A 12,453-nucleotide genomic window follows, 5' to 3' on the forward strand; every position below is an offset into this window, starting at 1 on the left:
AGGGGAGAGCTGCCCCAAGAGGCTCTTCCTGCTGTCCTGGTCACCAGGTCCCCACGTCCCGCTTCTCCGTCATCACCGTGCTGCCCTCTGCCGGGGTAACCTCGCGCCGCCCCCCACCACCACCCATCCGGGGTCAATACCAAGGGCTCCTTGTCTGCAAACATCAGCCCCCCTCCAGCAAGCAGGGTCCCTTCCAGGGCTGGCGGTCATCTTGGCGGTTAGGGACCCGAAGTCCACAGGGGTCTTCTGACCCCACCCCCCACAAAAACTGGGCTATCTTCTCAACTCTGGCTCCTGGAGCGAGTCTGTTGCGGGCCCTTGGGCTGGAAGTACAGCCCCTGCCTGGAGCTTGTAATTGTTATGGGGTGGGGGGAGGCACAGAAGGCTTCCTGGGAGAAGAGGCTTTCAAGGGGGGCAGACTGATGCCGCTCAGCAGCCCCTCTAGGACGCAGGCGACAGGAGCAGCTGGAAGCCCCTGAAGGGATGGGCCTGGCACCCATCCCTGCAGACCTGAGCCCCTGGCTGCTGGGATGGGGGGGGGTGGGGGTGGGGGTGGGGGCAGGACACACACCAAATAAGGGAATGCAAACTGGGTTGGAGCCTTCCAGTTACTGCCTGCGGGGGAGGGGTCATGGGGAGGGGGACGCAGGGTGGGGGGCTCCTTCTCTTTGGCTCAGAAGCAGGCACCCACATACTCCTGGCCCCTAGACAAGTGAGGAGACCCAAACACAGCTCCAGGGGCCCAGGGCTCCATCCCTGCCCATCCTAGTCTGTGCCCTCTGCCCCCACTATCCAGGAAATTTCTAGACACCTTTACCCAGCATTCAGCCAAGTGGTGAACCCTTGGGGGGGTCCCGGCCCAGGCACGAACAGAGCTAGATTGACAAACTTAAAGGGTGAGGCAGGCGGGGCAAACTGGGCAGGGGGTCTACTAAGACCCAAAGGCAGATGAGTCAGCCAGGAGCTGGGAAAAGCACGTGCAAAGGCCCTGGGGTGAGGGAGCCTGACCCAGGTGAAAGCCTGTGAGAAAGACACAACGGCAGACGCACAGGGGGTGAGGGGCATAGGTGAGGCTGCTGGTGGTAGTGACTGCCGGCTGTGCTGGGCCTCTGCACTAGTCTTCTGCTAAGACCAAGGGGAAGTCACAGAGAGAAGCTGAGCTGGGTCGGGCTGCACTGTAGAGACGTACATTTTCACAGAAATCCCTGGCTGCGGGGAGAGGGGCAGCAGGGTAAAGCCAGGGCAGGGAGGCCCAGGACTGCCAACCGGGGCCTGGCAGCAGAGGGACCGGGGTGCTGGGGTGGGGGTGGGGGGCGGAATCCCCAGATAAGTGGTGGGCGGAATGCAGAGAACAATCCCCCCACACGCCCCTCCGTCATCCACCTCTGAAGCTTCCTGCCCACAGCCAGCTGCAGGAGGGAAGGACGACCCGGAGACTCGCTGAGCCGCCAGTTCCAGAAGCTGCGGAGTTCCGGCGGGGGTTCTTTCCGTGCTCGGAGCGGTCTCAGCTGGGAGGTACCAGGGAGGGATGCTCACTGCATCTCAAGATTCAAGCTCAGCCTGTCGAGGGAGGTGGCCTCCCCGGGGCCCCTCCGGCTGGCCAGCCCTGTCTCGCGGGCAGAGAGAGCCCCCACCCGCCTTGCAAAGCTAGGGAGACAATGGCCTGGTGCCACCTGCCTCCCTCGGGGCCTTTCGGGAGCAGGGCAGCTGGGTGACCATCAGGGCGGTACCAGGGGTTCGGCAGACCCAGGGTGCCTGTCAGGGGCCGGCTCCTCGCCTCCCTGCCCAGCGTGCCCCACCCTGCAGGGCACAGAAGACTCCTGCCTCTCACTGCCCCCATTTTCCTTCTGCTTCCCAGGAGCCTCAGCCCAGACTTAATTCCCAGGAGAGGTTCGAGTCACGAAGGTGGCCACTTCAGGCAAGGGGTGGGCCTTGGAGGCTGCTGGGAGAGGGATAAGTCCTCCCCTCAGGGTGCTCCCCATAGGGGTTTCTGCAGCCTTGGGCTGGAGGGCTGGGGATCCTATGGGGCCCAGGGCGCCTGTATCACCCGTGCTGGGCCGGGCTGCCCCGCCTCTTCCAGAGAGACCCCATCCCTGTTCTGGGGCCCACTGGGCCGCGACACCCACCTCCAGCCTGGGGGCTCCCTCTCCGAGCTCCCCAGTACCAGGGGCTCTCGGGCATGCTCTGAGGTGGGCGCTTGACAAGGCGTGGGAGGGGCGGAGGCCCCCGACCTGGCAGGGGATCTTCAGGGCCAGGCCAGGGTGCGGGCTGCCCGGAGTCTGGATGGAGCCGGCTTGGCTCAGGAGCGAGCTGCGCTTCCGCCCGTGTTCTGTGGTGCTAAATATAGCGGCCAGGGAGGGGAGTTTCCGGTTACAGCCCCCCCCACCACCCCCCAGTGCCGGGAAATCGATGCCAGCGCCGTCAGGCCCAGCGGCAGTGCCTGCTGACCTGCCCCATCAGGCTGCAGAGCAGAATGAGGGGGCTGGACCGCACCCAAGTCCGGGGGCTCTGCCCCTCGCCCCCCGCCTGCCGCTTCCCAGCCCCCGGCTGCTCCCCGGCACCAGCCTGCCAGGGCCCCTCTGAGGCAGCGGGCAGCACCTGCAGGTCAGCGAGGAGGGACAGTGGGGCCCTAGAGGGGGGCACCAGGCAGGCAAGAGGGAGGGAGGTGGGGTGGTTCTAGGCTGGGCAGGGTTCCCGCCCTGCGAGCCGTTCTCCGGATGCACCGAGGCCCAGCGCGGCCCGCTCCTCTGGACCCTGCCACAGGCGAGCCCTGCCAGCCCCCTTGGTCGCACAGCACACACCTGAGGGCCACTCCCAGCAGTGTGCCACTCAACTGGCTGGGCTCCCTGGAGGCCCCACCTGGGTCGCAGCCAGCATTTGCATACAGGTGGTGCCGCTCGGGTGGGCCCCTTGGGCACGGCCTCCTCAGGACGGCCTCGAATGCCAGGCCCAGGGGCTGTCTGCACTGTGCCTGTCGCCCCCGCCCCCTCCCCGGCTGAAGGGAGGGGGCTTCCACGTGTGCTGCCTGTGTGGGGTCAGCCTGGGGCAGGGCAGGGGGATTACTGGAGGGCAGGGTGACCTCAGCCAGAGGGAGTGGCCCCCACCTGGCAGTGGGGTCTCAGTGGGAGCCAAAGGCAGGCCCTTCCTCAGCACCCGCCCCATTCCAGCCTGAGGTCTGGTCGGAAGGGACACTAAAGTCAGGTTCGGAGCAGAGCTCCCGACCATGCCAGCTCCTACTGCCTGTGACAGCAACAGCCCGTGGGCACCTGGCCCTCCCCCAGCTGCCCACAACCCATCATCCGTGGCGCCACCCTCGGTGGACCAGAGGACTTGGAGGGCTCTGGGGGAGGGCCAGGACAGATCACTAGCTGCAAAGGGGGTCAGGCTGGCCCTCATCCCAGGAGCGTCCCCAGCGCTCAGGCTGGGCCCCCGTCCCCGACCGACCGACTGCCCAACCTGGACTGTGGTGACTGGCACACCCTCTCCACTTAGGACCCCCGTCCACCCGCTACGTATGGAGCATTTACTGGGAGCGTAGCTGAGCAGTCACCCAGCTCTCCTGTGAGCCCAAGTGTTTTAAGGGTCACAAAGGCAGCTCATGCAGTCCCTGACCCTTAAGACAGGCCAGGGTGCAGGGCAGGGGTCCTCCCAGCTTTGTAGGCCACGCCACACACAGGCCAGCAGGCAGAGGGAGTTCTTATCACCGACTCCAACTGCCCAGAGCACTGCCCGGGGGGGGGGGGGGGGGAAGGGGGGGGGAGAGGGGGCGCTAGACCCAGAGCGGCCCTGGCTTCGGACTCCAGGAGAGGGTAGGGTGCTGGGAGCACGCGCCCTCAAGAATGAACAGCCTGCGGCTCTGTCCCCACCTCCTCCCCAGGGCTGGCTCTGCCACCGCTCCACGGCCACCCCATGGCCCACCACTCTGTCCTCCCTGAGCGCCTGGCCTGGCCGAGCCCCCACCTAAGGCCTGACCTTAGCCTTCTGCCGGCCACCAGCTGCCCTCAGCAGTCCCTGCCCTGCCTGCTGCCAGAGGCCTCTTGGTGGAAAGCCCACCCTCCCCCAGGCCCCCCAGGGAAAGATCCGCGGTCCCTCCACCTGCCCCAGCCCACCCGGGGCCACCGCTCGGAGCCAGAGGACACAGGCTGGAGTTCTACAAGCCTTTATTTGGTCTGCAGGAGGTGACCGTGGCCGACCTTGGTCTCGACCCCCCCCCGGAGTCTCACCGGGGACCCAGCCCAGGGGCCACACAGCTGAGGAACCAGGAGATGCCGAAGATGACACCGAGGGTCTTGGGGACATCCGGGTCGTCCGCGAAGGCCTGGGCCCCATCCAGCGGCAGATGCACCACTTGGATGAGCTCGCCCTCCTCTGCCAGGCCCCCGCCCGGGCCGCTCCGCTGGGAATCGGTCACCTCTGCGTAGAACATGGTCTGGTTGGAGCCGGTCAGTCCCACGCCAGACCTGCGGGTTGAAACAGCCCCTACTGAACCGCCCACACGGGCCTCGCGGACACACCTGTCCTGCTCCCTCCAGCCCTCCTTCTAGCCTCCCCCCCCCCCCCCAGGCCAGGCAGGCCAGTCTGGGAGGCAGGACTCCGGGGTGCACCCCCCCGGACCCCCCACCCCCAGATTCCTGCGACCTTCGGGTGGAGCAGAAACCTGGCAGTATGCTGGGTGTCGCTTCTGTGATTCTTACGTCACGTGGCAGAGACGGAAGGGTTCTGCAGGTGTCACTAAGGGCCTTAATCAGATGACTTTGACTCGGCCACAGAGATTACGTTGGTGGGCCCAACCTAACTAGGTGAGCTCTTCAGTGCAGGTTTAGAGAGGGGAGACGGAGGAAGTCAGAGAGACAAGCCCGTCCCGCAGGCCTTGCAGACAAAGCAAGCTGCCCTGTGAGGGGGCCACGTGGTCCAGGCCCGCAGGTGGCCTTAAGTTGCTGACTGTGGTCCCCGGCCACCAGCCAGCCAGGAAACGGGGCCCTCGGTCACACAGCCACAAGGAGCTGAATTCTGCCGCGACCGTGTGCGCTGGGAAGGGGGTCCCGAGCCCCAGACGAGCCCAGCCGACCCTGACTGCAGGACAGCAAAACCCTGAGCGCCGGGCCCCGTTCCCAAGAAGCAGACGGCTGACCCACAGCGACTTCGAGGTCCTAACTGTGGGCTGACGGAAGCCGCTAGGTCTCTGCCACATTCGGCAGTGCAGACGCCAGGCAGGCCGCTGCCCTCTGCTCACGTGAGCCCCTCAGCCAGGGCCTCCCTTCCCACCCGAGGCTCCAGGCGGGCTGGAAGCAAGGGCCCTCCTGGCGACCCGTGTGACCTGCCCTGTGAGAGCCCCCAACCCCAGCATCTGCAGGACACCAGTTCTAGGCTGGGGACAGCCATGCTGAGGCAGCTGGGGCGTGGAGGGGTGTGGACAGGTGGCCAGAGCGGGCCGCTGGCCGCCAGGAGGGGGGCAGACACCCAGGGGAAGCGCGGTGGCCCAGACTGGCGAGAACGGGCAGCCACGGGAACTGCCGTCTGTGAGGGCAGGGCCATGGCGGGGCCCGCCCGCGTCCCAGAACCGCAGGGGAAGGTCCCGCGTGAGTGGGCGGGGGGACCGGGGCGTCAGGCCAGCCAGACACCCGCAGGGCGGAGGCTGCTCTTGCAGACCTGCCCGGGCGGGGCGCGGAGGGCAGAGACGGCTGACAGAGCTTCCGTGCCCCACCCCCCAGGACGGCCAACCCCATCCCGACCGACCGGCCTCACCTAGCTGCTTCCCCCGCCCCAGACTCTTATCTGCCACCGTCCTCTCCCGATGGCCTGTTTACAACGGTGGCCATAGGCTGCGCCTTTGATGGAAGCGCCAGCGTGTGGGGTTTCCAGTCCCAGTTTCCGCCAGCTTGTGAAGGAGACAGGCACAGCCTTTGACCCAGAGCAAGAGGAATGTGCCTTCGGGCCTTGTCACCTGTGCCTGGCAGGTGAGTGGCCTGGTTCACCTCCACACGAAGAAGAGGCTCGAGATCTCTCTGCTGTCTGTCCAGCCCCCGGGTCCGCACGGACAGCTGCCCTGACCTCTCCTCCAGCCCCTCAGTCCTGCCCCCCTGCCACAGCCACCCCTTGCCTCCAAAATGCAAGTCTTTACCATGCTGCTTGCTGCCTAGAGCCCTCCTGGGCTCCCCAGCACCCTCACGATCAAGCCATAGCCCTGCTTGTGGAAACGTTGCAGCCTGGGCCGCGCTTGGGCCGGCCTCTCTGCCACGACTCCGCCCAGGCTCACCTCATCTGGGGTCCCCCACCTTCCAGAGTGCCTCCTCCCGGCTCAACGCCAGCTCCAGATCAGGCCCCTCGGATCCTCTGGGACCCCAGCGCCGAGGAGGACGCCCGCAGGTCACCGAGGCCTGCCCCTCAGACCAAGACACTCAGCCGCTTGGCATCTTATGTTCGACGCGGGGGCTCCCTCGTGTGCCGGAGGTCAGCTCCAGCCCCCAGCCCCTAGGCCAGGGAGACACGGCGACAAAGCCCTGGGCTGCTGAGGCAGAGGGGCCTGGGCCCCACACCGAGTGGTTCCTGCACTGGGCTGAGGAGCAGAGCTCCCCCCTCTGGGGATGGCTGCCAGTGGCCAGTGCTCAGCGCTGGGGACAGGGTGTCACTGCCAGGACCGTCCTCCTGCTCCCAGACTTCACCAGGGTCAGGGACCCTGACAGCATTCCTGGGGCAGGGGCGGGAGGGGCCTCACCCCAACATCCCATCCTGGGAGGACAGCCCCAGCTGCGGGCCTCGTGGGGAACATGGTGGGGACACCCGGGCTCCGGGCCACACGGCTTCCGCTCCCCAGCAAGGCCGGACCCCTGCCCACCCCCCCCCCCACCCCAGCCTCATTCCTGAGGCGCCGTCTGCCAGCAGATCTGTGACTCACCCCCACCCCCAGCGCCCGGTGCTTAATCCCACAGGAAGTAGAGGTATCTGTCGGCAGCAGCTGCTAGGGCTGCAGGGGTGGGGGCGCCGCGTGCTCCAGAACTGCCCCCCAGAGCCCCGGGTTCCGGCCTGGATCACGATCTGAGGTGCGTGCTGCCCCACCTCCCCCCAACTCCATGCTGGAAAACAAACAGGAGCCGCACACCCGTGAGGACGGGGCGCTCGCTGCCCCCCAGCGCGTCGCACCCCCCCGGGGGCGGTGCTGACCGCAAGATGCCCTCCCCCGGCCTGGCAGGCCCGCGGGCCCAACCCCACTCACTTGTAGGTGGCGACCCGGCGCAGGTCGGAGGGAGCCAGCCGGTAGCCGCACTCCTCCCAAGCCTCCGCACAGGCCACGTCCTCCAGCGAGAGCCCGGGCTGGTCTACGAGGCCAGCGCACAGCTCGTAGGTCACCCCCGCCGAGCCAGGCAGCTCCACTGGCAGCGCCCGGGGTCCGTCCTGGTCCACGGCCGCCAGGGACCCGGGGAAGAGGCGCTCCACCTCGCCCACATACACAGCTGGGGGCCGGGGGGGCGTTGACCACGGTCACAGCCGTGCTGTCGAGGCCTCCACGCGCCCCGCTCCAGGCCAGACCCCCTCACGGGGCGTGAGTTTCCCCTGGAGCCCCCCCCCCCCGCCCCATGTCTGCGTTCGGACCCGATGGCCCCCAGGGGCCTGAACGTGCCCCCCGCAGCCCTCCCCTCCCCCCGCGGCCCGCTCTGCCCGGCCTCACCTGGCCGGAACTGCTTCACCAACACCAGGCTCTGCTGGGAAGAGTTGAACATGAGAATGGCCACACTGCGGGGGGTGGACAGAGCTCAGGACGGAAGCAACCCCCTCACCTCGTCTCCCTGGGGCCCCTGGCCCCCATGCCCCGTTCCCAGCATGCCGGGCCCACCTCCTCTCCCCAGCAGCCTGGGAAAACTGGTCCCTTACCGGGATGGGGAGACTGAGGCCCAGGCAGGGCCAGGGCTGGCCAGGCCCACTGCGTTCCAACTGGCCGAACGGGGGCAAGAGGGTGGGGTTAGGGTTAGCTAGGGGTGGCAGCAGCCGAGGCCGGGTGACTGACGGGACACGTGGCCCCCGCTGGCCAGCCGCCCACCAGCCACGCTCCTCGCGCCACACTGCCACCCAGCCCGCAGCCCTGACGCCCGGGGCAGGCGAGGGCACCCGGATGGCCTCTTCCAGGTCCACCGGGGCCTGAGCCGGGAGCCAGAGGCAGGGGTGGGGCTCCAGGCCCCCAGGGGCCCAGCGTCCCAGCGGGCAGCGGTCTGGGGCTTCCCAGGCAACCAGGCCAGGCCGGGCTCTCACCTGTCATGTGTCTTCATGAAGTCCCACGACTTCTGAGTGCCATTCTGAAAAAGATGGCACAGGGGTGAGGGTGGGCCGCGGGGCTGCCCGCGAGGCTCCAAGCGCTCAGGGCGGCTGAGAAGGCCAGACGACCCGCACACCGCACCGGCCCGGAGACCCACTCGAGGCCCACCGGGGGAGCCTCAGCAGGTCGGGGAGGAGCAGGAGCAGGCCGGCCGGGGAGGTCAGCGACAGTCTGGTGCTCCAGTGGGGGGGGTGGGGCGAGGCAGAAAACCAGAGCAAATGGTGGAAAGGCACAGGCTGACCTCAAGTAGCTGCAAAGAGACGTATCCTGTCAGCAAGTGGAGGGTGGACCGTGGGGGCTGTGGGGGAGAGACGGGCAAAGGTGTCCTTACAGTGAGGACAGGGAGGGTCCCCAGGGGACAGAGATCAGGTGTTCACTGCTGAAGCTCCCTCGGGCCAGGGGACAGGGTGACAGGAAGGCAGGAGGGGCTGGCCGGCCTCCCGAGAGGGCATCAGCACCACCCGAGGCAGGCGGGAGGCGGCCCTGCAGGATGGAGTGATGTAATGACAATGACGGTGACCAGCCGGGTGATAGCCCCTCCCCCAGCCCGGTGTCTGTCTCAGGCCGTCTCTCGCACATCCTGTGGTCCTGCTGTTTTGTCACTGGCCTCCACCGTCCTGCCCCCCAGGCCTGGGCAGCACACCCCCAAAGGGCTCCCGGGGCTCCAGGCAGCCATCAGTGAACGAAGGAGGTGGTGCAGGGCCTGCTGGGGGATGGTCAGGGGCGCGAGGGGCCCAGACTCCTGCCAGCTGGACACTGCTAGACAAGGTGGGCTCCCATCCCAGGGGCCAGAGCCAACAACAGCATTCCACTTGGCCCTGCCTGCTCCCCAAGGGGCCTCTGCCAATGGGGCTGGCCCTAGGGCCCTGGGGCCCCGCCCCGAGGCGGCCTGTCACCAGCGGGCTTAGCCTAGCCACCCTCGGTCACTGGGTCGGCCCTAAGGCCCTGGAGAGCTGCAGGCCCCACTTTTGGGGCTCTATCCAGGCCCTGAAGACACCAGAGACACAGAATGTGCCGCTAGGACTACCGGAGAGGGAGGACTTCCTGGAAGAGGTGACAGTGCACCAGGCCCCACCGAAGTGAGCAAAGGGTGTTCCAGGCAGAGGCCCCCACGCTGGTGCGAGAGGAGCGGGGAACATTGGTTTCAGCTCGGCTGGAGGCAGAGGAGTCCCAGAGGAGTGGTGGGGCCTTTGTTTCCAAGGCGGCGGGAGGGTGGACACCCTGCGGTGTACAGGTCGGGCTGCCTGGGAGGCCGTTGAGAGGCACCACCCCCAGGAGGCAAGCCTGGGCCTGCCTGCCATCTGGCCACCCTGGGGCCAGCCACCCACCCGGGACGGGCTCCAGAGGAGGCCTGCCGTGCCTCCGGCCTCCCTCAGGATACGGGCCATCTTGTGCGAGTCTTGGGCACTCTCTCGGCTCAAGATCAAAATGTCTGTCAGACCCTCAGGTCCAGCCAAGGCAGGGTGCCAGGGGCAGTCCAGGAGAGCCGGTGAGGCCCAGCCAGCCCCTCCACAGGACCCCCGGACCAGCCGGTTGGGTCCTAGGCCTGGTTAATCTTCCAGGGGCCCTGGGAGGGAGAGACAGGACTTCAGAGCCACAGACATGACCTGCCTCTGGCCTGTCTGGCCAGCACGTCTCCCCTGACCAGGGGTAGCTAATGACAGAGGGCTGCAGATGTCCCTCAGTGGCACGCACAGCCCAGCCCGATGTCCCCTGGAGGCGTGCTGCGTTGGTTCCCAGGCCTGTGCCCATCACGGCCTCCTCTGCTCTGGTCACCAGCGCCCGTTAATGGGAACACACGGACAGGCTACCACACTTCACAGGCACTGGGAGAGGGGCGCCTGGCTGGCTCAGTCTGCAGAGTGTGCGACCCTTGATCTTGGGGTTGTGAGTTCGAGCCCCATGCTGGGTGTAGAGATTACTTAAGAATAAAATCTTAAGAGTCCCTGGGTAGCTCAGTCGGTTAAGCATCTGACTCTTGACCTCAGCTCAGGTCAGGATCTCAGGGATGTGGGTTCCAGCCCCGCGCTGGGCTCTGCACTTAAAATAAAAACAAAAACAAAACTGGGAGAGAACTGCAGCCATAGGCCCTAGAGCAGTTATGCGCCTGGCCCACCCTGTGCCTACCCACTGCCTCCCGGAGCCTCAGCCCCTGGGGGGCTGCGCAGCCACAGTCAGGCATCCCCAGCCAAAGTCAGTGCCAGGGAGAAGGGCAGCCACCTCCAGGCCCCTGCCTGTCACCTGACCCCCTGCGTCTGTCCCAGGCCAGCACTGCCAACTTGGGCCCATCCTAAGAATGGAGCCAAAGGACTACATGGGCAGGGCAAGCGAGGGGCGCGGGGGCCTCCCTCAGGCTGGAGGCTGCTGAGCGAAGGGCCGCGGAGAGGACAGGTAGCCGCAAGCCCAGAGGCAGCCGGGGAGAGGAGCGTGGAACATCCGGCCCAGCTGTCCCGACTGGGAGGCGGGCGGGCGCCGGTGGACCCGAACCACAGAGCTGGTTCTCACTCGCCCCACAAATACTTCTCCCGAACCTGCTATGTGCGTGGCGCCCAGGAAGTCGGCTGGTCCCGCTCTTCCTGTGACAGGTGGGAGGGCGGGGTGGGGGAAGGATGCCCGAGGGGCAGCCCGCCTGCCGGCTGAGCAGGTGGAGACTCTGAGGTGCCCTCGGAAGCAAGCCCACGTGCAGAGCGCTGGGGCCCTGCCAAGCCTCCTTGGAGGGATGAGTGGTCCCCCAGCGGCGTCCCGACCCGGGCGCTCACCCCGGCTGGGAACCCGGCTCGAACCGGAGCCGCAGTCAGAGCCGGGGAGCCCGGCCAGGCGCGAGGGGCGGGGCGCCGGGGCGGGGCGCCGGTGGGGGCGGGACCTATGGTGGGGGCGGGACCCGGCGGGGGCGGGGCTTCGGCGGGGCCGGGGGTGGGGGCCCACGGTGAGCGGGGCCGCGGAAGGCGCACGCGCGGGCGGGCTCACCTGGCGGTAGTGCAGCGTGAGAGGCCGCAGGTAGGGCGAGGCTGCGCAGCGGCCCACGGCCGCGCCCTCGATGCGCTCCATGGCAGCGCGCCGGGCAGCCGGGTCCGGGCGGCCACGGGCAGAGTGCGCACGGGCCTCGGGCGCGCGGCGCGTGACCCGGCTTTGAGCATGCCCAGTGCGCGCGGGGCGGGGCGGACGGGCGCCGAGCGGGGGCGGGACGGGGCGGACCGCGGGCGGCACCTGCCAGGGGGTGGGGGGGGCCGCGCAGGTGAGGCGCTCCCACTTCCGCGCGCTGCGGGAGCCGAGCGGGGAGGGCCAGCCCGGTGGACCCCGGCTGCGGCGCAGGGCTGGCGGGCGGGGCTGGAGGGGACCCGCCGGACCCGGGACTTCGCAACTTGAGCTGCGGCGGGAGGAGCCGAGCGGCTGTCCCAGCCCACATGGGTTGACCAAGGCCCGGAGATTAGGTGGGGGTCAGGCCCCGGCCGGGGAGAGGCTGGGCCCTGAAGAGAACGGTCAGGGGTCGGGGCTGCCTGGTGGCGCCTGCGAGAGGAGGAAGGAAGGGGTCGGTCGGCGGCTGCGCGCGGGGTCACTGCGCGGGCGACGGTGGGGGACAGTGTAGTCACCTCCAGGGTGCCTGTTGGCCGGGAAGACAGAAGCTCTGGAAGGAGGGCGCGGCAAAAGAGCCCGGGAAGGGGGCGGGACCAGGGCCGTCGCAGAGCTCAGCCCTCCCCTGGGGGGCAGGGAGCTGACCTGGGAGGCACTGCCCACCTGCCGGACTTGGGAGGAGCTGACACTCCCGGTCTGTGGAGCTGTCCGGGCCTCACCTCTGGAGCCTGCTGCTACCCCTACCTTCTTGGGAAGTCCCACCGTGCTGACACCCCCTCTAGCTGTGGAAAGGCCCCAACAGCTGGACTCCTGCCTTGGGTGTGGATCTGCGGACCCTTTCCAAATTCACCCACTGCCTCCCCGGGACCACTAAGGTCCGTGGGGTAGGGGAGCCGAGTCCTGCTCTCTGAACTACGGCCCCAGGGCTAATAGCCCAGGCAGGTCTGGCCATGTGGCCCCGAAGCTGACTCCCATGTCTCTTTGTCCATTGCTGCGTAGGTGCAACAAGGCACCCCAGCGTTTCGTGGCTCAAAGCAAGCACCCATTTGTTGCTAGCTCAGTCCATGGATGGC

The 12,453-nt window shown here is 67.8% G+C and overlaps 1 protein-coding gene across 2 annotated transcripts; it reads right to left on the reverse strand.

Annotated features, from left to right (window-relative positions):
- Positions 1-4,143: 4,143 nt before the first annotated feature.
- NUDT14 (nudix hydrolase 14) lies at positions 4,144-11,450 on the reverse strand. 2 transcript variants are annotated; one of them, XM_053889903.1, is made up of 6 exons: positions 11,276-11,450; positions 8,550-8,606; positions 8,245-8,288; positions 7,667-7,731; positions 7,214-7,451; positions 4,144-4,460 (listed from the first exon to the last, which is right to left on the reverse strand). In XM_053889903.1, the coding sequence occupies exons 1-6, from the start codon at positions 11,354-11,356 to the stop codon at positions 4,220-4,222; spliced, it is 726 nt and encodes a 241-aa protein (XP_053745878.1). In that variant the 5' UTR covers positions 11,357-11,450; the 3' UTR covers positions 4,144-4,219. The 2 variants fall into 2 exon arrangements, with proteins under 2 accessions (XP_053745878.1, XP_053745879.1); XM_053889904.1 differs by lacking the exon at positions 8,550-8,606 and having other exon boundaries at positions 11,276-11,448.
- Positions 11,451-12,453: the final 1,003 nt, after the last annotated feature.

Source organism: Panthera pardus, unplaced genomic scaffold (assembly GCF_024362965.1).
Source record: "Panthera pardus isolate Hobbes unplaced genomic scaffold, ASM2436296v1 HiC_scaffold_24, whole genome shotgun sequence".
Classification (NCBI taxonomy): Eukaryota; Metazoa; Chordata; class Mammalia; order Carnivora; family Felidae; genus Panthera; species Panthera pardus.

Bases quoted from the DNA above. Each gene is read 5' to 3' on its own strand.
- NUDT14 (XM_053889903.1), bottom strand. From the start codon at position 11,356: ATGGAGCGCATCGAGGGCGCGGCCGTGGGCCGCTGCGCAGCCTCGCCC. The intron at 8,289-8,549 runs GTCAGCCTGTGC...CATCTTTTTCAG, and splicing joins TCTCTTTGCAGCTACTTGAG to AATGGCACTCAGAAGTCGTG. The intron at 4,461-7,213 runs GTGAGTGGGGTT...TTCAACCCGCAG, and splicing joins CGCCGGGTCGCCACCTACAA to GTCTGGCGTGGGACTGACCG.